Genomic DNA, 22,164 nt, shown 5'->3' with positions numbered 1-22,164 from the left:
CAGAAATTAACGCCTGCTGAGCCACACATTTTACTTTCAGTATCCCGGAGATTACTAATAGCCTCATCAACGTGCATTTGCATGTGGTGAGCGCGATTAGTTTTTGGGGGGCTGGCTGTGTGTTTTTGACATGCTAAACCTCTTACTGTATAAAGGGTAATACAACGCGCGTCGAAAATATACGGCCAATTGCAGGGTAAACGGTGCGCTCAGTCGAGCGCACCTTACTGTGTCGTCCTGCATGCGTTTCATAACCGGTTGGGGATTTCTGTTCACAATTTAGCTCCATTAACTCCTGCATGCATAGTGCCCGCGTCAGCAGCAACTGTATATGATCTTCCCCCCTATCCCTCTTTTTAAACAGCCTTTCTTCTTTGCATCTGGCCTGTAGAGCTCGCTGAAACCCAACACTGGTCTTCACCTTTATAAGAAAAATCCAGTTTGTCATTGATATGCAAATAGAATAGAAGATTGTCACAGTACATTTCAATAATCTTATTTATTATATTGTGGGATATCTCTGGTTACATTGTAGTCTGCAGGCCAAGTGTATTATCCTGATGTAACTCTGCGTTGTGCTTGTACGCTTGCTCAAATGTACTTTCCTTGATGGGCAGGTTTATTGGCGTGCCTAAATCAGAATAAATAAGTGTTTGTTTCAAAGCTAGTCAAAAACAAAGTGCAGGGCTTTTTTTTATTGTTATCTGTTCCACAAAGCTTTGGTTAACCTTGTCTTGATATTTGTGTTTAAATAAAAAAAAAAAAATGAATGCACAACATTTATATGTTGTATATCCTTCAGAGAGAAGACCTTGTGGCTGCATCTACCATAATTTAATAGTGACTTTGCTGAAGGGCTGATTGCTTCTTGAAAGCTTTCTAATGCCATTAATACTTATTTGACTTCAGAGAAGATGATTCTGAAAGATATATGTTTAATCACAATGATTTTTTTTTCTCTTGCCAGTGGGGAGAACTCGTCTGTTCTGCACTATGGGCACGCCGGAGCTCCCAATGACAAGACTGTCGAAGATGGAGATTTGTGGTGAGTAGAAATACCCCTTCCTCCCCATCCAAAAAAAATTAAAATTGTAGCTGCCCTATTGAAATGCATTTTATAATGCTGCAGAGTAGAAACACTTCCCACCTTTCACAAGATATCCTCAAGTAAATTGGTTGCCCATCATGTGAACGGCTGCTGTTTTATTGTTCAAATAATTGATTCTATTATCAGTCCTTTGGTTTTCTTTAACTCTGTGGGCTTAATGTTCAAAGCCATTTATGTGCATTAAACACAGGGCTTCAGGGGCCAGCAGGGCTTAGGTGACCGTCCCATAAGGAGCGGTCAGACGAAGTTAAGATTTGGGCAGTGGTCAGGGCAGGCAGGGAGCAGATAGATTCTGGGTCCATGCCAGGGGTTGGGGGCGGCAGTGAGTAAACAGTATCCAGGTCAGGCCAAGGGGGTGGGGAGAGGCGGCAATCCAAGAGCGAAATCGGAATCCAAAGCAGAGGCCAGAATGGGAGAATTAGGCCAAGACAGACAAGACTGGAGACATAGGAACAAGACAGTGCAGGTGGACAAGAAAAGGCAACAGAGAGGCAGGGCAAGGTAGGAACACAAGAAGGCACAGCAGGGAAAGAAGGCAAGTAGGACAGCAGGATCAGATGGGAAAATGAGGCAAGACTTGACAACAAGGCACAGGATCGTAGTATTACACACTGCAAGGCAGGAGGACCTGTTGCTGAGGCACTGGGCTGGAGCACGGCTGGTGTTTAAATATTCAGCCACGATGATGTCAACAGGGGGGCACGCCGGCATGACTTTCCCACTGCGGAGCCAATAAAGGAAGGAAGAGTGTGCACGCGTGTGCCAAGGGAAAGGCATGGCGAGAGCAGCCCGGTGTGAGATAGCGGCATCCTTGACTCGGCAGTGCTCTGAGTAGGTGCAGCTGGTTGCAGGGCCTTCCTGTGGCTCGCCGAAATGTTACAGGGTAGAAGACTTAGAGAAGCTTTTAAGTTCAGTGTTCTTTAAGACTTTTTCTTTTATTTCACTCTAATGGTGTATTGGGGAAGGAGATTTGGCCTCTTTGCTATTTTCTGATTCAAAAACAAGAGGGGAATGTGTTCTTGGCACAGTTTAAGTGCTCTGTGTCCAAAAAGCACAATGAATCGGAAACTTTTCACAGCTTTTCGGGAAGCCACCCTTTCCCTGTACGTACCAGGATCATTCCAGACTGTGGGTTATGTCCCCCGTCCAGCAGATGGAGTCAGAACAAAAAACTCGCAGGGGAGGTCCTATATGACCACACCTCCCCTGGCTCAACTCTCAGTATCGTTCTGACTCCAGCAGATTGAGCAGGGGACACTGAGGTCCCCAGCATTTTAGCTTAGGTTTTCTAGGCTTACTTGTAGAGGATCAAGTATAGGATATTAATGCATAGAGACAGTGAGGGATATGCATTCCTTGGTAGTCTGTGCCTTGCTGACAGACTGTCTCCTTTTCTCACTGTTTTCCTTTCTTTCCTCCTTCTCCCTTTTTGGCATCGGGCCTGGGGGTAAGTGTTTTTTGTTTCTTATTTTAAGGTTTTTCAGGCGGATCAGGTTGTTGCACGTTTAGGGAGGACTTGGGGTGCACGTCGGTGGGGCCGATCTCTCCCCCCTGCCCTATTCGGATTACCTCCTCCCCTCCCTAGTGGAGCGAGAGACCTCCCGACCCGCAGCCCCGCGAAGTAATATTCCCCGGGGCCACCTCACGTCGGGAAGACCAATTCCCTACATTTTCGCCGGGTCGGTGGGAGGGGGGGTCGGGCCCAGTCCTAGCCTCCTCATCCATTTCACCGTGGAGGGCTTGCCGCTCGCGCAAGTCGCCCCTCCCCCCGCCTTTGCTCCGATGCAAAGCGTTCAGAAGCCGGGGGCAGGCAGGGAGAGGCCCTGCCCCGGGAGGGACGTCGCATGAGCGGTTCTTCAGAGGAGGAGGACTGCCCTTCTCTGGGGGATGCCGGGGCGCCGTCAGGACCGCGTGGGGAGGAGAGAACAGGCCCCGTCCCGCTGAGCGCAGGACGGCGGCCATTTTGGCAGGCTGTTCCTCATGCCGGGCTGTCAGAGGATTACACACAGAGGCCCCGATCATGGTGACACTCTCCCGTCATAGGCTCCGGTGCGGCTATCAGGCCGACGTTTCAACTCGGGGGGTCTCCGAGTGGTCCTCCCTCGGGAGTTCTGGCGTTTTCGTTGGAGTTTATAGTCCTGATGCACAGGGCTTTCGTTCACAGCAGGGACCTGCCCTTGGGAGGGGGGCCTCAGCCTCCGGCCAAAATAGCTCCGCTCGGCTGCCCCCCTGGGGGGGGGTTTCCCCAGGCTAAGCGTCCCACGGGCCGGGAAGGACCGGGACCTTCTCGGACGCTTCCTTGCCGCCGGCGGCGCCGCAGCCCTCAGTAGAGGTCGATCCTCTTCTGGAGCCGGGCGGCAATGACCCCACCTTGGCGGCCCAGGTGGAGGGAGACGATCCGAGAGTGCTAACGGATTTTTCAAGGCGGGGGAGCTGGATGCAGCTCATCCCTCACATCCTTCAGGAAATGGACATCGACCCTCCTTCGGATCCGGTGGAGCCCGACCCTAAAGTTCAAGAAAGGAGACCCCCCTCTTGGCGGGCCTCCGTCCCCTGGCGAAGGCTTTTCCCACTCATCACTCTACAGCTAATTTCCAGGGAGTGGGATACGCCAGAGGCCAACCTTAGAGTTGGTAGAGCCAATGGAGAAGTTGTACCCGCTTCCGTCGATTTCTTGGAGCTCCTCAGAGTACCCGCGGTGGACTCTGCGGTGTCGGCGGTTACAAAACATACTACGATTCCCGTCACAGGCGGGACGGTGTTAAAGGATATGCAGGATAGGAAGCTGGAAGTGTACCTCAAACGGGTCTTCGAGGTTTCAGCTCTGGGAATGCGAGCAGCGATCTGCAGTTCGCTGGCGCAGAGGGCGAGACTCCGGTGGGTCCAACAGCTCCTCATGTCTCAGACCTTGCCGGAGGCGAAGCGCAACAGGCGGACAGGTTGGAGGCCGTGGTCCGCCTACGGAGCGGACGCCATTTACGATCTCATAAGAGTCCTAGCCACGTTCGATGGTAGCGGCAGTGTCGGCTCGTCGTCTCCTTTGGCTGCGAAATTGTCGGCTGATGCCTCGTCCAAGACCAGACGGGGGTCTCTCCCGTTCAAAGGGCAAGTATCTTTTTGGGGAAGGTCTGGACCAGATTATCAAGTCGCTCAACGAAAACGCGGGTGCACAAGTTGCCGGAGGATAGGCCGCGTTCCTCCAGATCATTCAATTCCTCCAGGAACAGGTAACCGAACTCAGCGTCGGTTTCGACCTACGAGACAACAGACGCCTCGGACGCCATCCTCTCGCTCGCTACTCCTGGAACCGTCCTTTCGAGGGCGCCGTCAAGGTAAGGACGGTCATGGCTCAGGCACCTCCCAGAAGGCTGCCCAATGATGTCAGGAGGACCCACGAGTCCGTTCCCTGGCTGGGGGGTCGGCTTGCACTCTTCTACGAAGCGTGGGTCCAAAATCACTTCAGACCAATGGGTCCTAGATATTCTAAGGCACGGCTACGTGTTGGATTTTGTACACGCCCCTCGAGACAGGTTTCTGTCGTTCTCCCCTTGCGGGTCCCTTCTCAAGCGGACGGCCGTTCGGCAAACCCTAGATCACCTCCTTTCGTTGGGCGCGATAGTTCCGGTTCCGGCCGCCGACCTGGGTCGCGCCATTATTCCGTTTACTTTGTGGTTCCCAAGAAGGAATGGTACCGGTTCCGACCTAGTCTGGACCTCAAGACCGTCAACAAGTATCTCAGGGTGCCCTGTTTCCAGATGGAGACGCTTCGCGTCGGTACTGGCGGCGGTGCATCTGGGGGAATATTTGGTTTCACTGGACCTTACGGAGGCGTACCTCCACATCCCGATCCATCAGGTCCACCAGCGATACCTTTGGTTCAAGATCCTGGGACAACACTTCCAGTTCCGGCCCTACCTTTTGGTTTAGCCATGGCTCCATGAGTATTTACAAAGATTCATGGTGATAGTGGCAAGCGGCTCTTCGAAGGGAGAGGATCCTGGTGCATCCTTACCTGGACGATTGGCTAATTCGAGCGAAATCCCGATCACAGGGCTGTCAGGCAGTCAACAGGGTGGTACACCTTCTCCAATCGCTGGGGTGGACGTCAATTTCTAAAGAGCAGAACTGCGTCCTTCCAGTCGCTGGACTTCCTGGGAGTGCACTTCGACACAAAAGTGGCCATGGTGTTTCTACGCCCGGAGAGGGCACAGGCTCTACGCGAGCAGGTTCGCAGCTTCGTAGCGCTCGAGTCACCCACGGCGTGGGACTACCTGCAGGTGTTAGGAACCATGGCCTCCACTATCGATCTGGTCCCGTGGGCCTTCGCCCACCTGCGTCCCCTTCAGAAGGCTCGTGCTTTCCCGGTGGCAATCAGTGTCGCGGATTTCCAGGCGATCCTGCCTATTTCCAAGTTCAATGGGTCCGCAGCGCTCCGGTGGTGGCTGGACCCTCATCGCTTAGCTCAAGGGGTGTCTCTGGAGGCCCCGGACTGGGTGATAGTCACCACGGATGCCAGTCTGACTGGCTGGGGAGCAGTTTGTCAAGCCAGCTTGATACAAGGCCGATGGTCTACGGAGGAGTCGAGTTGGCCCATCAACCGGCTGGAGGCCAGAGCGGTCCGTCTAGCCCTGGAAGGATTCGTTCCGGTTTGGTACACCAGGCGGGCTGGTCCAAGTGCTGTCAGACAACGCGACCACGGTGGCGTACATCAATTGTCAGGGGGCACGAGGAGTCGCCTCATTATCTTGGAGATCGACCGGCTGATGGAGTGGGCGGAGCTCCATCTAACATCGGCTAGCGGCTTCCCACATTGCCGGTGTCGACAATGTACAAGCGGACTTCCTCAGCCGACAGCACTTGGATCCAGGGAGAGTGGGAACTCTCGGGGGATGCGATGGATCTGATAATCAAGCGCTGGGGGGGTTCCAGCACATGGACCTCATGCAACCGCCAAAATGCAAGGCCATGCGCTTCTTCAGCCCGCAGACGGAACACGGCGCAGAAGGGGTCGATGCGCTGGTCCTCCCGTGGCCACGACAGTGTCTCCTGTACGTGTTTCTTCCGTGGCCGCTGGTGGAAAGGTTATCAGAAGGATAGAGTCTCACCAAGGACCGGTAATTCTCGTGCACCGGAATGGCCCAGATGACCGTGGTTCGTGGATCTTCTCCATCTGGCAGTAGAGGACCCTCTTCGCCTCGGACATCTGCCACGGCCACTCCGCCAGGGTCCAATATTTTTCGAAGCAGCAGATCGCTTCTGTCTTGCGGCTTGGCTTTTGAGAGGCGCAACTTGAGAGGCCGCCGCGGTTATCCTTGAGGCCGTCATATCCACTTTGTTGCGGGCGCGTAAGATGTCCACCTCCGTTACGTATGTTCGCGGTGTGGAAGGTCTTTGAGGAATGGTGCCGCCTCGCGTGCGATCCAGGCAACCCAGGCTTCGGTAGCACAGACTCTCGCGTTCTGCAGGCAGGCCTGGATTTAGGACTGGCCTATAACTCCCTACGGGTCCAGGTGGTGGCGTTGGGGGCCCTTCTCCAGGGGAGAGGCGGGGCTCTTCTGTCTTCCCATCCGGATATCTTACGTTTCTCCTCAAGGGGTGAGACACCTGAAGCCTTCTATTCGGCCGCCATGTCCATCGTGGAACTTGAACCTGGTAGCGCACCTTTTTGAGCCCTTGGATTCCGCTTCCATCAAGGACGTACACTCTCAAGACCATTTTCCTTCCTGTTGCAATCGCCTCGGCGCAACGGATCTCTGAGCTGCAAGGCTTTATCCTGTCGGGAAGCCATACCTTTGGTTCACGCCGGATGGGGTTTCCCTGCGTACAGTACCGTCTTTCCTTCCTAAGGTGATTTCGGCGTTCCATCTTAACCAATCGGTGGAGCTCCCGTCATTTTTCATCCTCTGCATCAGGGGACTTGCGCAGGCTAGATGTACGGCGTTCTTTGATGCATTATCTAGAGGTCACGAATGATTTTCGACTTTCTGATCATTTGTTTGTCCTTTGATCGGGACCCAGGAAGGGTTGCATGGCCTCCAAACAATCCATTGCTCGCTGGCTGAAGGGAGCGATCATAGCGGCATACCTGGGAGCAGGTAAGTCTCTACCTTTAGCGGTCAAGGCTCATTCCCTTCACGCACAGGCCACTTCTTGGGCAGAGAGCTGTTCGATCTCCACTCAGGAAATCTGTAGGGGCGGCTACCTGGAAGTCGCTCTATACTTTTGCGAGACATTATCACCTAGACTCCTATTTCTACTTATCTTCTTTCCTTCTCCCTAACTAAGCTTAGTACTAGGACAACAAATTTTGGTTTATTCATTTGTTAGACTTTTATTACTTATGACCTTCATTACTATGTTACCCAAATTCTTATTTACCGTGATTACTATGTAATTCAAATTTTATACTTGGTTTTTCTTCTCTTTGACTTTGTTACTTAAAGTTGCCTAAATGTTCACTGTTCCATGTAATGCCATCAGGCAAGTTTCTTTTTGTTCTATGTAAACCGGTTTGATTTGCATCTAATGTAGGAAGATCGGTATAAAACAACAAAAAATAATAATAATAATAATAGACGTCCGGGCGCCGTCAGGCAGTCAGCTGGGAGACAGGGTCATAAGGGCAGGGCTGTCCGCGGCCCACCCATGATAGGGAAGCTTTGGTACATCCCACCGTCTGGAATAATCCTGGTATGTACAGGGAAAAGAAAATTATTCCTTACCTGCTAATTTTCGTTCCTGTAGTACCATGGATCATTCCAGACACCCTCCCTAGTCTTGGGGGTTTGATTTGGTGGGACATCCCTGCTTACCTGTCTTGTTCCATTTCTCACTCTATCCTTTTTCGGGACTAAGAGTCTGCTTTCATGCAGTGCTGTTTACAAGTTCACAGTTGAGCTTTATACTTCCAAATTTAGTTACTGTCAGTTTGACAGTGGGTTTTTCTGAAATTTTACATACTTGATCCCTCTGGGTCTCTTCTCTTCTTGGCTTTGCTAGTCCAGTTACTGAGAGTTGAGCCAGGGGAGGTGTGGTCATATAGGACCTCCCCTGCGAGTTTTTTGTTCTGACTCCATCTGCTGGATGGGGGACATAACCCACCGTCTGGAATGATCCTGGTACTACAGGAATGAAAATTAGCAGGTAAGAAATAATTTTCTCTTGTATCTTCTTTAAGCAGGAATCAGCAGTGTAGTCTGTTCTCATCCACGAATGTCCTCAAAATGCAGAAATGCATAAATTGTTAGTTACTATGCACTTCTCTTTTATTGGGGGAAAGGGGCATCAGGAAAATTTTATGCATGCTCAAATATTGAAGCCGATTTAGAAAATAAAATTCCACATATAACCGTCCCCCCCCCCACACACACACACACACACACACCAGGATGAGATGAAAAAAATGTTGATTAGCATGTTCAGAAAATCAGTCCTTTATTGTACCTAGCCCACTCCTATAATAAAGTGAAGTGAGCTAATAAGAAGGTCGTCAACAATAGAAAAACATAGCAAAATATTCCTCTCATGCCAAACTTTTATGCGTGAGAGTAAGCTGCCATGCACCATTCTTTCCATAGCTTAGCAATATATAGAACTGAATAGAAAGCAATTAAGTATTTATTTCAAACACACTTTCTACTGTTCAAAATGCTTTTAATTGACAGGTCTGTTTATTATTCCTGGTGTTGTGAGGGATCCCTATAGAACCTTTTTTTTCCCAAGGAAATAGGGTGCCCTCTGTTGGAAAAGATTGGGAAAGCAGGCTTTATAGATTAGTGGAATGCATTTTCTAAATGATTTGACATTGGTCCACAGTCCCATGGTTCTGATGGAATCAGGGAATCTGATGGAAGCAGGGAATCTAAGTGACTTTCTATATTCTCCTTATCGCCGCCATCCCCAAACTAAATCTATAATAGCTGTTTGCATTATTGAGGAAAATCGCAGAAAGAGTGACAGTGTACTGTTGATTGAGTGATCCATTTACCCTGACTCTGTTAAATAGTATAGCCCCTGGCTTTTGCATACTGAAATGAAATGAAATAACTGGAGGGAGGCACGAAAGAAATCTACTGCATCAGCATTTCACTTTCAAAATGGTGACAATGATAAAATGAGGAAAATGGTTAGAAAAAAACTGAAAAGAACAACAACAAAGATTAAGAGTTTAGATCAGGAATGGACATTATTTAAAAATACCATCTTGAAAGCCCAGACCAGATGTATTCCATGCATTAGAAAAGGTTAGAAAAAAGTCTAAACTCTATCAACATGGTTAAAAGGTGAGGTGAGAGAGGCTATAATAACTGAAGAACATATTTTTCAAGAAATGGAAAAGGGATTTGAATGAAGAAAACAGGAAAGAGCATAAGCACTAGCAAGTTAGATGCAAAGCATTGATAAGGAAGGCAAACAGATAATTTGAAAAGAAGTTTACCATGAAAGCAAAAACTTATAATAACTTTTTCATGTACATTCAAGGTAAAAAAAAAACCTGTGAGGGAGTCAGTTGGACCATTAGATGATTAAGAATTAAAAGATGCACTTAGGGATGACAAAACCATAGCAGAGAGACTAAAAAATTCTTTGCTTCAGTATTCACAGAGAAAGATGTAAGAGAGAGAACCATAGTTATCACAAAAGTCAATAAAATATGAATCCTAACTGTCCCCGACACATGCCGTGTTTCCCCTGAAGCAGAATTTTACTTTGAAACATGGTGCCTGTCGGAGACAGTTGGGATTCATAGCACAAGAAAACAATGCAAAGATAAGTTGATTATTATTTTATTTGCATAAAAAATTCTCAAAAAATATATAACTTATTGGACCAATAGTTATTGAAAAAAACAGTGAAGGTCTGAAACCAGCAGTGCCTATTATGATAGTCGACAAGATTGCTTTATTGTAATTTAATTTTCATTACTCTTTGGGCTAGAGAGATACCCATGCCAGAAATGATATTCAAAGGTGATTCAGAGAAAATTAACCTTGAAGATGTACTAAGGCAAGCTGACAAATAAAAGCGTAGCAAATCACCTGGACCAGATGGTATAGATCCCAGAGTGATGAAAGAAATGAGAAATGAAATAGTTTACAAATATTCAGTAGCAGGTCCACAATCATTTCCCCTAGGACAAGCAGGATGGTAGTCCTCACATATGGGTGACATCATCTGATGGAGCACAGCATGGAAATTTTGTCAAAGTTTCTAGAAGCTTTGACCAGCACACTGAGCATGCCCAGCATGCTGCTATCTGCATGTCCATGCGAGGTCCCCCTTCAGTCTTCTTTTCTGCGGTATAGTTGCCTCACGGTTGGTGAAGCTCTTCAGTTTCCTTGTTTTTCTTGATATTTTTTCTAGTGTTTCCCAAATTCCTCATTGGGTCCCCCTTCACGGTTGGTTCCTCCTCAGTACAGTAGGTTATTTCTCTGCCCTGTTTTCCAACTTTGCAGTTGATTCCCGACTTCTCGCCTCAAGGTGACTGCCGGTCATCGACCGCACACCGGGTGTTTTTATGGTGTCAACCAGTTTTCATCGGCGCCTCCAGTGCCCACGGACAATGTCCATTACAGAACCACGTGAGGTTTGCATCCTCTGCCGTGGGCCTCGCACGACGTCCACGGGTGCCGTCTGTGTGACCAGATGACACCAGAGGGCATCGGGCGTGCCTCGATAAGATGGAGAAACTTTTCGGGGCTCTGAAGTCTGCTCCTTCTATGCCTGCATTGGTTCCATCGACACTGAGAGATCGCGAGGAGCCATCCGATACGCTTCCCCTAGCAGTCCCCTCACCAGTACTTCCAAGGATTGAGGAGACTGGGATAGATCCTTGATGATCTCACTCTCCAGGACATCAGGATCGTCAGCTTTCTCGACACCGGGGAAAGACCAGGCCGAGCACCAAAGGAGATCCCGCAAGCATCGACACCGGTCACCGTTGACGCATAGTTCAGGTGCCAGAGCGGCATCGGCGGCAGCCAAGCCACCTTCAAAGTGGTACCGGCCATCGGAGGCCCCATCCTCCGATGCCCACGGTAGCCCTAGGCATTCTCCACCGACACCTGTGCTGGGCATCGCACCACCTCAGAGACTCAAGGAAGAGCCGGTGATGCCTTGTCCCCTTCCATCAGTCCTGGCCACTGAACTTTCAGGACGAGTTGGACCGCAGGGTGCAAACCACGGTGCTCAAAGTGCTCCAAAGCGTTTAGCTGCCGGTGCCACCAGCTCCCCATACCAGTGCCCGAGCCTCCACCACTGCTAGCACCACTGCTAGCACCACTGCTAGAGCTTCTGGATGTCCTCCTAGGTGCCCTTCCAATGCAGCCAGTGCCCCAGCGGCCACCGAGGCCCTCCACCGGAGCGATCCCGATTCTCTGGTCCTCCGAGGAGGAAGATTTGGCCGGTACTGTTTCCTTGTCCATGGTTCCCTGAGACTTTACTGGGTCCCTCCGGTCCCCTCGATGCCTATGGTGCCCTCGAGGCCTCCGAATCCATTGGAGCCCAGGGTTGATATCCCTCATGGGCCTCACCCATGGCATGCTGGTTCCAGTGAAGAGGGAGGGCCCTTATGACCCTTGGGGTGACAACTCCATGGACTCATCCTTGGACTACTTGGACGACCCCGTCTCGGAATCTTCTCCACTGGAGGAGCCGCGCTGATCGCCACTCGAGGACTTGTCCTTTGTGGGCTTTGTCAGGGCCATGGCTGAAGCCATCCCCTTTCAGCTACTTACGGAGGAGGATGCACGACATAAGATGCTGGAAGTGCTCCAGTTCGTCGACACACCTAAGGAAATCATGGCAGTCCCTAGCCACGATATTTTTAAGGTCCTCCTCCTCCACTTGTGGGAGCACCCCATTTCCATCTCCCCTGAAAACAGGCTGAGGCTACCTACTTGGTGCAGCAGGCCTTGGGGTTCAATAAATGTCACCTTCCTCTCTAGTCAGTGGTCGTGGAGTCCGCCTTGAAAAAGGCCCAACTCTCCCACACTCATGCCTCTACTCTGCTGGGCTGTGAACACAGGGAGCTAGATGCTCTGGGCAGAAAAGTCTTCCAGGGTGCCATGCTAATGGCCCACATTGCCACATATCAGTTTTAATTGACTCAATATAACTGCAATCTCTGGAAACAGGTCCAGGACTTCGCGGAAGGCCTGCCGCAACAGCAGCAAGAGGCCCTCTCGGCTATTGCCCTGCTGGGTCTCGAAGCGGAAGCACGAGGTGCGAGCCACCTATGGTGTCTTTGAGACAACGGCCCGAGTAGTGGCAGTGGGCATTGGTGCCAGGAGTATGGCGTGGCTTCGAGCCTCTGACCTCTGGCCAGAGGTGCAGGATAGACTGGCCGACCTCCCCTGCACAGGTGAAAACCTCTTTGGGGACAAGATCCGGGATGTAGTGGCGCAATTGAAGGACTATCATGATACCCTTCAACAGCTGTCCTCTAGTGCCTCTGAAGGCCCGTCCTCAGCCAGGATATCCTTCAGGCCAGGTTCCCGGAAGCTCTTTTATCGACAGAAGGTGTTATCCTCCAGCCTCCCGGGCTTGTACGCCACGCACCGGCTCCAGGGGTCGTCCTCACCAGCAGTGAGTGCCCAGACCCAGCTGGTCTCCCAGCAAGCCATGGGCTTTTGACTGGAAGCGAAGGAACAGAAGTCAGTTGACTATACTCCTGGCACTGGATCCCCTGGTGGGAGGCAGGCTCCTTGCCTTCGCACATTGCTGGGAAGCGATATTGTCAGACCGCTGGGTCCTTACTATTATTCAGCTGGCTCCTGGAGACCTCTCCCCCATGTCCATCGTAGGGTTCATCTGCCCATCAGGTCATACTTCAGACAGAGCTCGACGCCCTCCTTGTGGAGGGCGCGATAGAACCAGGCCCTCACCATCAACAGGGCTGAGGGTTCTATTTCAGATATTTCCTCATTCCGAAAAGGAATGGCAGCTTGTGCCCCATCCTCGACCTTAGGCCATTGAACAAGTTTCTCGTAAGAGAAAAGTTCAAGATGGTCTCTCTTTGATCCTGCTCCTCAGCGGAGGAGATTGGCTTTGCTCCTTTGATCTCAAGGAGGCTTACGCACACATTGCAATTGTTCCCAGCCACCACAAGTACCTCTGCTTCGTAGTGGGGAAAGCACATTACCAGTTCAAAGTGCTGCCCTTTGGGCTGGCATCAGCCCCCTGCATTTTTCCCAAATGCTTAGCAATGGTGGCCGCCTACCTCAGACGTCGCTTGGTGCACATGTTCCCCTACCTGGACGACTGGTTGGTCAAGAGTGATTCACGTTTGGGAGCCTTGCATGCTCTGACCTTGACGGTGCAGATGCTGCAAACGGTGAGGTTCGTCATAAACTTCTCCAAGTTTCATCTCTGTCCATGTCCCCAGTTAGACTTCATAGGCGCCAGGCTGGACATAGTGCAAGTGAAAGCTTTCTTGCCCCGAGACCGGATGATCGCCCTTACCTTGCTGGCCACTCTTTTCCGGAACAGTTGGAGGGTGCAAGCTCACCTGCTGGTTCACATGGTGGCCTCCGTCCATGTAATCACTCTGGCACACCTCCGCATGAGGAATGCCCAATGGACCCTATGTCCCAGTGGCGGCAGGGTTCCCAGGATCTCAAGGCTCCAGTCTTAGTCACAGACGCTCTCTTTCCTGGTGGGAAGTTCTATCCAAACTGGAAAGGGGGCTTCCCTTCCAGCCCCCTCCACCTCAGTGATTCTCACCATAGATGACTGGGGAGCCCTTGTGAACGATATCCACTTGCAGGGTCTCTGGACTGCCTCTGAAGCCCGCTGCCAGATCAACTTCCTGGAGCTTCGGGCAATCCAATACGCCCTGTGGGCATTCAGAGACCGGTTGTCATCCAAGGTAGTCTTGATTCGGACAGACAACCAAGTTGAATGTGGTATATCAACAAGCAGGGAGGCACGGGCTCGTCCTTCCTCTCCCACGAGGCGGTGCAGGTGTGGACCTGGGCCCTCTCGCAGGGCATGTCGCTCCGAGCGGCATACCTGCCAGGCCATCTCAATGTGCTAGCAAACCGCCTGAGCCGTTCCTTCCAACCACACTAGTGGTCCCTCAACCCGGAGGTAGCAGCTGCACTCTTTCGCCGAGGGGGTATGCTGTATGTAGATCTCTTCGCCTCCCCACTCAACCGCAAGGTAAGCAAGTTCTGCTCCCTGGTGCTGGTCTTCCAGCCTGCGATGCCTTCTCCCTCCACTGGGGGAAGGACCTGCTGTACGCATGTCACCCTGTACCGCTCCTCTCGTGGACTCTGAAGCTTCAGCAAGACAGAGAAACCATGATACTTGTAGTGCCTTCATGACCCCGACAGGTTTGGTACCCACTCCTGCGAGACCTGTCAGTGCGAGCACCCATCCAGATGGGGACAGTGCCTGATCTCATCTCACAGAATCAGGGCACCCTGCGCCATCCCAACCTCCGGGCGCTGGCCCTCACAGCTTGGATGTTGAGCTCATAGCCCTCCAGCCATTGGTGCTTTCAGACAGTCTCTCCCAGGTCATGGTGGCATCTCGAAAGCCTTCCACCAGTAAGTCCTACAGCTTGAAGTGGAAAAGATTCTCCATTTGGTGTTTGGGTCATGATTTGGATCCTTTCTCATGCTCCCTTTCTCAGCTGTTGGACTATCTCTGGCATCTTTCTAATTCTAGCCTTCAGACCAGCTCGGTCAGGATGCACCTCAGCACGATCAACGCATACCATCGAGGGGTTGCTGGCACGCCCGTTTCGGTCCAGCCCTTAGTGGGCCGCATCATGTGGGGCCTCCTCCAGCTAAAATCCCTGCTGCGGCTCCGTTTGTGTCCTGGGACCTCAATGTGGTCCTCCTTTTGACCCACTGCAGTCCTGCGACCTGAAGTTCCTCACTTGAAAAGTCATATTTCTGGTGGCGACCACTTCGGCTCATAGGATCAGCGAGCTTCAGGCACTGATCATGTACGCTCCATTCACGAAGTTTTTGTACAAACGTGTGGTCCTTCGTACACATCGTCTTTCTGCTCAAGGTCGTGACTGATTTCCATCTCAATCGGTCCATCGTCTTACCCACCATTTTTCGGAGACCTCACTCCCACCCAGAGGAGCGTGCTCTCCATAGCTTGGACTGTTAAAGGGCCTTGGCCTTCTACCTGGATTGCACTGCAGGCCTTAGATGGTCTACTCAGCTCTTCGTGTCCTTTGATTCCAACAGGCTGGGAGTGACGGAGGGTAAACAGACCTTGTCAAAATGGCTTGCGGATTGCATTGCCTTTTTCTACGTGCAGGCAAGCCTCCTGCTGCCTGCGCGTAGAAAAGTGAAGGCTCACTCTGTGCGGGCTATGACGATGTCGGTGGCACACTTACATGCAATCCCCATCGTCGAGATTTGCCAGGTTGCCATGTGGCGCCAGTGTCCTCCAGGATTTGACCTTTGCTAGTTTCATCCATACCGTGGCGGAGTCTATTCCATTCTAGCTCCTCACGGAAGAGGATGTTAGACACCTCATGCTGGAGGAGCTCTAGTTTGTGGACGCACCAAAAGATGTGGTAGCCATTATCTTGCATGAGATCTTCAAGGAGTTGCTCCTGCGCATTTGGGAACATCCTGTTTCCATCTCTCCGGTGAACAGGAGAGATGGAAACTGGATGTTGTTTCCTTGTTCAGAAGTCCCTCTGGTTTGACCGGCGCCAGCTTCCCCACCTAAAAAGGCGAAGCAGTCTGGGACCCATGCTTCCACGCCTCCAGGTCGGGAGCATAGGGAATGGGACAAACTGGGCCTGGATAGCCTCCTACCAGTTATATGTGGCGCAACATTCCCGAAACCTCTGGAAGAAGGTTCAGGAATTAGCGGAATGCCTCCCTCAGCAGCAGCAGGATGTGTTCCTAGCACTGGTCCAGCAAGGTTTCAAGTGTGGTAAACACAAGGTGTGTTCCACGTACGACGTTTTTGAGATGTCAGCTCGCATGGCCACAGAAAGCATTGAAACCCACAGAATGGCCTGGCTCAGAGCCTCTGATCTCCGGCCGGAGGTCCAGGAGAAACTTGCGGACCTCCCCATTAAGGGGATAACCTTTTTGGGGATAAAGTTTGCGATGCTGTGGCTCAGCTAGAGGATCATCATGAGACCCTCCAGCATCTTTTGGCTAGCACCTCGATTTCCCCTCCTTGGCCAGAAGGTCGACGAGGTAAGGGGCACATACTCCGTTTACCATCAGACGAAATATCCTTCGGTTTCCCACAGATGTTCTCAGTAGGTGTCTACTAGGGGCCACCCCAAGCAGCTGCGGATGCTTAGACCCCAGCCAGTGCCTCAGCTTAGCCCTGCTACGGGGTTTTGACTGACGGAGAGGGAGCATAATTCCAGTCTCCATGCCCTTGGCACTGGATCCACCAGTAGGACGCCGCCTGCATCTCTTTCTGGATCATTGGTTAACGACCACATCGGAACGGTGGGTTTCTTTACATTGCACGCTACAGGTATTGTCTAAACTTCTTGAGTGCGTCTGGGGATGCCCACCCCCCCCCCCCCACCCCGTGCCACTCTTGGGGTCAGTCTCCCCAAGAAATACTGTTGTCCGAGCTGTCCACCCTCATTCAGGCCAGAGCAGTCAAGCCAGTTCCTTTGCGGCAACAGGGAGCAGGGTTTTACTCCTGGTATTTCTTGATCCCATCCTAGAACTATGAGCTCTGAATCGTTTTCTCAAACAAGAGACATTTAAGATGGTCTCCCTCAGCACTCTGATCCCTCTCTTGCAGATGGGAAACTGGCTTTGCTCCCTCGATCTCAAGGACGCGTACGCACACATCGAGATTTCACGCAGTCACCGGAGGTATCTGCTTCTTGGTAGGCACCAGACATTTTCAATTCAGGGTCCTGCCGTTCGGCCTTACATTGGCACTTGCGTCTTCACCATATGCCTAGCACTGGTGGCAGCAGGGGCGCAGGTGTTCCCTTACTTCAATGACTGGTTAATCAAGAGCAGTTCCCAAGAGGGGAAGCTACGGTCTCTATGCTTAACCATTCAGGTGTTGGAGTGTCTCGGGTTTGTCATCAACTACCTGAAGTCCCATCTGATTCTGTTGCTGCACCTGGGTTTTATCTGCACACGCCTGGATACGGCGGAGGGCAAGATGTATCTCCCGAGCACTCTCTCTGGCGGCCTTGGCGAGCTTAGTGCCCCGGAGCCGGCGGGTCTCTGCCCATCTTATGCTCCACCTTCTTGGTCACATGGAAGCCATGGTCCATGTCACACCGTTTGCCCACCTACACATGTGCAGGGCGCAGTGGACCTTACAGTCCCAGTGGCAGCAAGCCTCCCAGGACCTCAATGTCCGTATCTGTGTCACTCCGCCAATCTAGATTTCCTTGTCCTGGTGGGAGGACCTAGCCAATCTGGAACAGGGGTTTCTTTTTCAATCCCCCTCCTTCCAAATTGTCCTCATCACAGATGCCTCCACACTGGCTTGAGGTGCCCACGTGGAAGTGCTCCACACTCAGGGCCTGTGGTCGGCTCAGGAAGCTCAGTGCCAAATCAACTTCCTGGAGCTCCCAGGGATCCGTTACAGCCTGTGGGCGTTCTGGGACTGCTTGGCGACCAAATCGGTCCTCATCCAAACCAACAACCAGGTAGCGATGTGGTACATCAACAAACAGTGGGGCACGGGATCGTTCCTCCAGTGCCAGGAGGCGGTTCAGATTTGGTCCTGGGCCTGCTCTCAGAATATTTTGCTTCAAGCTGTCTATCTGGCAGGGACAGAGATTGTAGTGGCAGACTGCCTCAGATGGACTTCTCAGCCCCACAAGTGGTCCCTCGACCCAGCAGTAGCGAACATGATCTTCCATCTTAGGGAACACCAGACGTGGATCTGTTTTCCTCCCCTCGCAACAACAAGGTGGAGTCCTTCTGCTCCCTCTGCAGGAAGGACGGTAAACCAGCCTCAAATGCCTATGCCCGCCTTTGCGGCAAGGGGCTTCTGTATGCATATCCTCTGCTCCTGCTGGTGATAAAAGCGATCCTAAAGCTTCAGCAGGACAGGGGGACCATGATCCTCATAGCCCCCTATTGGCCACAGCAAACTTGGTTCCTGCTCCTGCAGGACCTCTTGGTCTGTAACCCAATCAGTCTGGGCACCTCTCCGACCCTTGTTACACAAGATCAGGGCAGAATGCGCCATCCAAACCGCAGGGCATTGTCTCTGATGGCCTGGATGTTGAAAGGCTAGTCTTGCATCCCCTGGCATTGTCTGACAATGTATCCCAGGTTCTGGTTGCCTCCAGGAAGCCTTCAACTAGAAAGTCGTACAGCCTGACGTGGAGAAGGTTTGCTGTCTGGTGTAAGCAGCATGGATTGGATCCATTTACCTGCTCTACCCCGAAGCTCTTGGACTACCTGTTGCACCTGTCAGAAGCTGGTTTAAAGACCAACTTGGTCAGAGTGCATCTCAGTGCCATTGGAGCATATCATCAAGGGTTGAATGGTACGCCCATCTCAGGGCAATCTTTGGTTGGGCATTTTATGCATGGTCTGCTTCAGTTGAAGCCTCTTCTGCACCCTCCGCCTGTATCCTGGGACCTTAATGTGGTCTTGGCTTGCCTCATGAAGGATCCCTTTGAACCCATGTGCTCATGTGACTTGATATATGACCTAGAAGGTATTTTCTTGGTTGCAGTCACCTCAGCGCGTCGGGTCAGCAAACTTCAAGCATTGGTGACATACCCACCGTAAACAAAGGTCTTCCACGAATAGGATGTTTCTCTGTAATCAGCCTAAGTTCTTGTGTAAGGTGGTATTGAACTTCAATCTAATCCAATCTATCATCCTCCTCCCTGCCTTCTTCCTGAGACCTCATTTGTACCCAGGCAAATGGGCCTTGCATACTTTGGATTGTAAGAGGGCCTTATCGTTTTACCTTGAAAAGACAGCAGTCCATAGGCAGTCCCCACAACTCTTCATCTCATTTGATAAGAACAGAACAATGGTGGCTGTGGCACACCCTGTCTACCTGGCTAGCGGACTGCATCTTGTTCTGCTATAAGCAAGCAGGATTATGGCTTGAGGGCCATATTAAGGCTCACTCTGTCAGGGCCATGGCAACTTCGGTGGCTAACACATGATGTTCCCGAGGCAGAGATCTGCATAGCTGCAGCATGGAGTTCTCTCCTTACATTCGCAGCTCACTATTGCTTGGACAGAGATGACCGCCAGGATAGTAGCTTCAGCCAATCTGTCCTCCATAACCTGTTTCAGGTCTAAACCCAACTCGTCCGCCTAGGGTCCTGTTTTTCAAGTTCAAGCTGTCTTCCTCTGTTACCAACAGCACCTAGGTTGTTGTGCCCGTTGGCACCTGTTTGGTGTATGTTGGTCTGCTTCATTTGGAAACAGTCTGCAGCTAGGTATTCACCCATGTGAGGACTACCATCCGACTTGTGCTAAGAGAAAGCAAAGTTGCTTAGCTGTAACAGGTGTTCTCCTAGGACAGCAGGATGTTAGTCCTCATGAAACCCACCCACCACGCCAAGGAGTTGGGTTTCTCTTATGTTTGTATTTTATTTTTTGTATTCTCTGTAAAGAGACTGAAGAGGGGACCCCGTGTGGCCCCGTAGATAGTGGCATGCTGGGCATGCTCAGTGTGCCAATCAAAGTTCTAGAAACTTTGACAGAAGTTTTCCATGCCAGGCTCCATCTGATGATGTCACCCATGTGTGAGGACTAACATCCTACTGTCCTAGGAGAACATCTGTTACAGGTAAGCAACTCTGCTTAACATTGTCTATGGTACCTGAAGACAGGAAAGTTGCAATGTAATGCCAGTTTTTAAAAAGGAATCAAAGGGTGATCTAGGAAACTACAGACCAGTGGTTCTGACATCCGTGCCAGGCAAAATGGTAGAAACTGTCATAAAGAACAAAATTGCTGAACACAAAGGTAGACATAGTTTAATGGGACAAAGCCAACAAGGATTTAGCCAAGGGAAATCTTGCTGCACCAATTTGCTAAATTTTTTTGAGGGTGTAAATAAACGTGGTTAAAGGTGAGCCAGTTGATATAGTGTCCTGGATTTCCAGAAAGCATTTGACAAAGTCTCTCATGAGAGATTTCTTAGGAAATTAAAAAGTCATGGGAAAGGGGACAGTGTCCTGTTGTGGACTGCTAACTGATTAAAAGGTAAAAAGCAGAGAGTAGGGCTAAATGGTAAATTTTACGAATGGAGAAAGGTGAATAGTGGAGTGCTCCAGGGTCTGTTCTGGGACTACTGCTTTTTATTCTATTTTTAAATGACCTGGACATGGGAGCAATAAGTGAGGTGATCCAATTTGCCGATGACACAAAATTATTCAAATTCGTTAAATCACAAGAGAATTGTGAGAGTTTGCAAGAGGACCTTTCAAAACTGGGAGACTGGGCATGCAAATGCATATGAAATTTAATGTCAACCAATGCAAATTGATACATTTAGGGAAGAGTAACCCAAATTAAGGCTACAAGGTGTAAGGCTCCACATTAGGAGTCACAGAAATTGCCTTCACCAAATTTCTGAAATTTAATAACCTTACAATGCTGAATATTATTTAAAAGAAGGTAAAGACTTCAGAACCTGGCATGCACTGTTTCCTAGCGTGAAGACAGATGGACTCAGGATAGTGGGTTTATGCTCCCCTGCCAGCAGATGGAGATGGAGCAAGCTGACGTCACAGTGTATGTATATATAGCCCTGCAGTGACCCCAGCCTGCCAGTGTGGCAGGCTGGGGTGGATGGTCTTCATCGAATGACTTATGAGGAGAGATTGAAGAATCTAAATATGTACACCCTGGAGGAAAGGAGGATATGATATGATATGATATGATATGATATGATACAGACTTTCAGATACTTGAAAGGTTTTAATGATCCAAAGACAACGACAAACCTTTTCCGTTGGAAAAAAAATCAGCAGAACTAGGGGTCATGATTTGAAGCTCCAAGGAGGAAGGCTCAGAATCAATGTCAAGAAGTATTTCTTCTCGGAGAGAGTGGTGGATGCCTGGAATGCCCTTCCGTTGGAAGTGGTAAAGACCAAAACTGTGAAGGACTTCAAAGGGGCGTGGGATAAACACTGTGCATCCATAAAGACTAGAGGATGTGAATGAAGAGAGGGTGGCTTGCGGGAATGACGGCTACTACCTGGAGATAATACCCGTATTCAATAAACATACACACGGTTAATGCGACTCCAACATTGCTCTATGCTTCAAAGGCAAGAGGAAATGTGGAAAAAAGGATTTGCATTCACAAAAAAGCGAGGAGTAACTTGCTTGTTAAGGCACTTACTACCCCAAACCAAATAAGCCTGATACTTCACTTTCAATGCATATCCAGCATAGCTCTCTGCTTCAACGGCAGGGGGGATGAAGAAAAGTGGATTTATATTCAGACAACAACCAACAAGGAGTGAATTGCACAGGCTGGGTAAACAAATAAGCATGGGAGTAGCTTGTTTATTGCGGCGGTTACTCCCCCTAACCAATTAAGCTAAATACTGCACTTAAGATGCAGCTCCAGCACTGCTCTCTACATTAATGGCAGGGGTGGAAGGGATATAGAACCATAAGGTTACTAAGATAAGTATGAGAAAAAAAAACAAGTGGGAAAGCTTGCTGGGCAGACTGGTTGGGCCGTTTGGTCTTCTTCTGCCGTAATTTCTATGTTTCTGTGTTTCTATGTATTCCCCGTCTCCAGCAGATGGTGGATGTGCATCGCCCTATGGGGATTGCTTCGAACTTTTAGAAAGAGAAATTTGAAATCCTAAATTCAGAAAGGAAGCCCCACTCTCCTGAAGTGATACAAAAGGTCCCTCCTCTAGTTGAGATGATTTCCGTGGTCCCTCAGAGGTGTGCCTTGGTCTGGTAGCTGGGTTTCCTGACGTGGGCTTAGCTGCTAGTTCAGTTGAAAGGCAGTGGGTGCTGGAGGCCCAGTGTGGCGGTAACGGCAGATGCCCTCTCCCCCACAGCTGGAGACCGTCTCTGTACTCAGCCATAATTGCTGAACTCAGGTAAGGTAAAAAAAAAGAAAAAAAAGAC

General features: G+C 50.4%; 1 protein-coding gene across 1 annotated transcript in view; it reads left to right on the top strand.

Annotated features, from left to right (window-relative positions):
- The window catches only part of PEPD (peptidase D), a 766,251-nt gene that overhangs the window by 576,618 nt on the left and 167,469 nt on the right, over nucleotides 1–22,164 (top strand). The window contains exon 11 of the mRNA XM_029608350.1: nucleotides 968–1,045. Within this exon, the coding sequence (XP_029464210.1) occupies nucleotides 968–1,045 (78 nt within the window). The remainder of the gene's footprint in view (nucleotides 1–967; nucleotides 1,046–22,164) is intronic.

The sequence above is a fragment of the Rhinatrema bivittatum genome, chromosome 7 (genome assembly GCF_901001135.1).
Source record: "Rhinatrema bivittatum chromosome 7, aRhiBiv1.1, whole genome shotgun sequence".
Classification (NCBI taxonomy): Eukaryota; Metazoa; Chordata; class Amphibia; order Gymnophiona; family Rhinatrematidae; genus Rhinatrema; species Rhinatrema bivittatum.
This window is presented reverse-complemented; position numbering and strand designations above follow the sequence as displayed.